Here is a 3,171-nt window from a genome sequence, read left to right on the forward strand (position 1 = left end):
TATTTGATCCCTCGACAAATTCTATTAGGAGGGGGCTGAACTGCAACGTGACCCCCCCCCCCAAAAAAAAAAATTCTGTCTATGCCATTGCTTCCAGTGGTAAAAAAAATAGGAGGATGCTTTTGTGCCTGGCGATCCCTCGGAACTAAGCATGCTTCACCGGCAGACGTGCAGTTGTGGACTGCTATTCACGCTTCGTCGTTTACTCAAGGCGACTAAATCAGCGCCACCTGAGACTGACGGACAAGCAATTATGTTCTGTATCATCGGCTTTTCGACCACCCAGAGCTGACAGGCGAGACGAGTGCCCGCCCGGACTACGACTGGACCTGGCACCGACGGTGACGCGTAAACAATGTCAGCTCACTTCAAGATTACAACGCCGCCCTCCAACTACCGCGAAGGCCAGTCTCCGATCCTGACAGATTGACAGTCACGAAGAGGCCACTAATTCATAAAATGGCCCATTGTCAAAGACTCCCGCGGGAATGGCATGGACATAAGGTTCACAGTTTGCCACGTGGGACGTTGGAGGTGGGAGTCCAGGCTCGTATGGTGGAGGGGACCTGGTGTTTATGGCCGTGTTGATGGTGGTAGGTGTAGCATCGCCAAGAAAAACCAACCTACAAGCAGCGCCCCCTACGCGCATTACAGAACAATCTTGGTGCGACAACTGGGCTGAGAGAGAGAGAGGGCCACGGGAAGCGCGGCGCTCGACACGGAGTGGAATAAACGTTCCTTTGAGTTTTATTCGACTCCAGTCTTCTTTTCTGGAATAGAGATAACTCCCGCGCCGGGAGCAGACATTACAAACTGGCGACGAGGATCATTCAATTTTAAGAAGCCCACACGGCATCACAAGAGGCCAAGAAACAAATCGGTGGACGCCAATCAAGAAAAAAGCCACGCAACATGGAAGCCATGCTGCCCGCCTTCCCGCCATTCGACCCGTACTCGGACCCGACGTCGCTCGCCCAGCGGTGGACGAAATGGCAAGCCCGTTTTGACAACTTTCTACTAGCAGCAAACATACAGAATGCAGCCCGCAAACGCGCTATGCTGCTGCACTACGCAGGAGATGCGGTGCACGGCATTTTCCTGACGCTTCCGGATCGAGGCACGGACTATGAAACGGCAGTCGCGAAGCTGAACGGACATTTCGCACCAAGAAAGAACGCGGTCTACGAGAGGCATGTTTCTCGTCAAGCGAAACAAAGCTCCGAAGAAACAGTGGACCAATTTCAAGTCAGACTCAGAAAGTTGGCTGCGACATGCGAGTTTGCGAACGAAGAACAAGAAATCGTATCGCAAATGATAGAAGGCACCAATTCAGCTAAGCTGCGCCGCAGTGCATTACGAGAGCGCGATGTCACGCTGGAGAAACTCATGGAAATAGGCCGCAGCCTCGAGACAGCAGAGCTTCAAGCAACCAGCATGGAAGGCCGCGAGCGCGTCGAACCTGTGCAGAAAGTCACAAATAAGAAGCAGTGGCGTCGCAATGCGCCTTCGAGCAACCAGTCAGAACACAAGGTGTCGGGCAATCGTCCAGATAACAAGGAAGCTGAGAAGTGCAGCTGTTGTGGAGGAGCGTGGCCTCACAAAAGAGGGAAATTGAAGCTGTCAAGCATGGGGCGCTACTTGCCACAAGTGTCAAAAGAAAAACCACTTCGCCAAGTTCTGCAGACAAAGACCCACTGTACACTCCATTGACGTCACGGGCACCCCCGCAAGCACACAACAGGACACAAGCGTGGAGGATTACGTTTTTCACGTGCAGAGTCACAGGCAAGAATTACCAGTGGTAACAGTCAAAATCAACGACACACCACTTGAGTTTTGTGTAGATACTGGAGCAGGTGTCGACGTCATCGGAGAGACAACGTGGCAAAAGCACCTACAGACGATGCAGCTAGAGCACACAACCACAAAGCTGGTACCGTATGGAGTCACCCAAGAAATCCCAGTCATGGGAAAGTTCTCTGCAACGTTCCGTGCTCTAGACCAAGTCATCGAAGTGACAGTTTACGTCGTAAAAGGGACACATCGATCGCTTCTGAGCTAAAAGACAGCTTCTGATCTCAAGCACATCACAATACTTCAGCTGGTCACAGAGCACAGTAGTGTTGACGCAAAGAAAGAGTTTCCAAAGCTGTTTGGCAAGGTCGGTCGGCTCAAGAACTTTCAAGTCAAGCTGAACATCTCACAAGACGTCCAACCAGTCGTGCGACAACACCGTCGCATTCTTTTCCAGATGAGAAAAGCGCTGGAGACCGAGCTCACACGCCTGGAGGAGCTAGACATCATAGAGAAAGTAACCGGACCAACACCTTGGGTGCCACCGATCGTCATTGTTCCCAAACGCCATGATCCCAACACAGTCAGAATGTGGGTCGACATGCGAGAAGCCAACGTGGCCATTGCTAGAGAAAGACACGTCATGCCCACAGTAGAAGATGTTATCAGCATTCTGAACGGAGCCGCCTACTTTTCAAAGTTGGACCTGAAAGAGGGCTACCATCAGCTCGAGCTTGCTGAAGAATCCAGGGTGATAACGACGTTCTCTACACACTGTGGTCTGAGGAGATACAAAAGACTATAGTTTGGTGTGAATGCCGCCGCAGAGATTTTTCAAGACGCCATAAGGCAAGTACTTCCGGATGAGGACGGAATCATCAATGTCAGTGACGACATCCTCATCTCTGGACGCACCATAACAGAGCACGACCGAAGACTGCGTCTGGCGTTGAAGCACCTGGAAGATGCCAGGCTGACTCTGAATGAAAACAAGTACGTCCTAGGCACTAACAAGCTGAAATTCTTTGGACACGTGTTTTCATCCGCAGGGATCAATGTGGACCCAGAAAAGGTTAAAGCAGTAGCCAGAATGACAACACCAAGAACCCCAACCGAGGTTAGAAGCCTCCTCGGCATGGTAAACTATTGCTCTAGATTCATTCCTCGCTTAGCCCAAATGGTGGATCCGTTGAGGAAGCTCACACATGCCGGCACAGAATTCTGCTGGAATGAAGAGCACCAGAAGGCCCTAGATGACGTGAAGAAAGAAATGTCTCGAATGCGCACCCTAGCATACTTTGACGACACAAAAGAGACCCACGTCATCACTGATGCTGGACCAGAAGGTATAGCGGGAGTGCTGGCTCAAGAATATAC

The 3,171-nt window shown here is 51.2% G+C and overlaps 1 protein-coding gene across 1 annotated transcript; it reads left to right on the plus strand.

Moving 5' to 3' along the window:
• The first annotated feature begins 905 nt into the window (after positions 1–905).
• LOC142588176 (uncharacterized) lies at positions 906–2,599 on the plus strand. Its single transcript, XM_075699729.1, has 2 exons — positions 906–1,530; positions 2,102–2,599. The coding sequence occupies exons 1-2, from the start codon at positions 913–915 to the stop codon at positions 2,597–2,599; spliced, it is 1,116 nt and encodes a 371-aa protein (XP_075555844.1). The 5' UTR covers positions 906–912.
• The last annotated feature ends 572 nt before the right edge of the window (positions 2,600–3,171 follow it).

This window comes from Dermacentor variabilis, chromosome 1 (genome assembly GCF_050947875.1).
Source record: "Dermacentor variabilis isolate Ectoservices chromosome 1, ASM5094787v1, whole genome shotgun sequence".
In the NCBI taxonomy this organism is placed as follows: Eukaryota; Metazoa; Arthropoda; class Arachnida; order Ixodida; family Ixodidae; genus Dermacentor; species Dermacentor variabilis.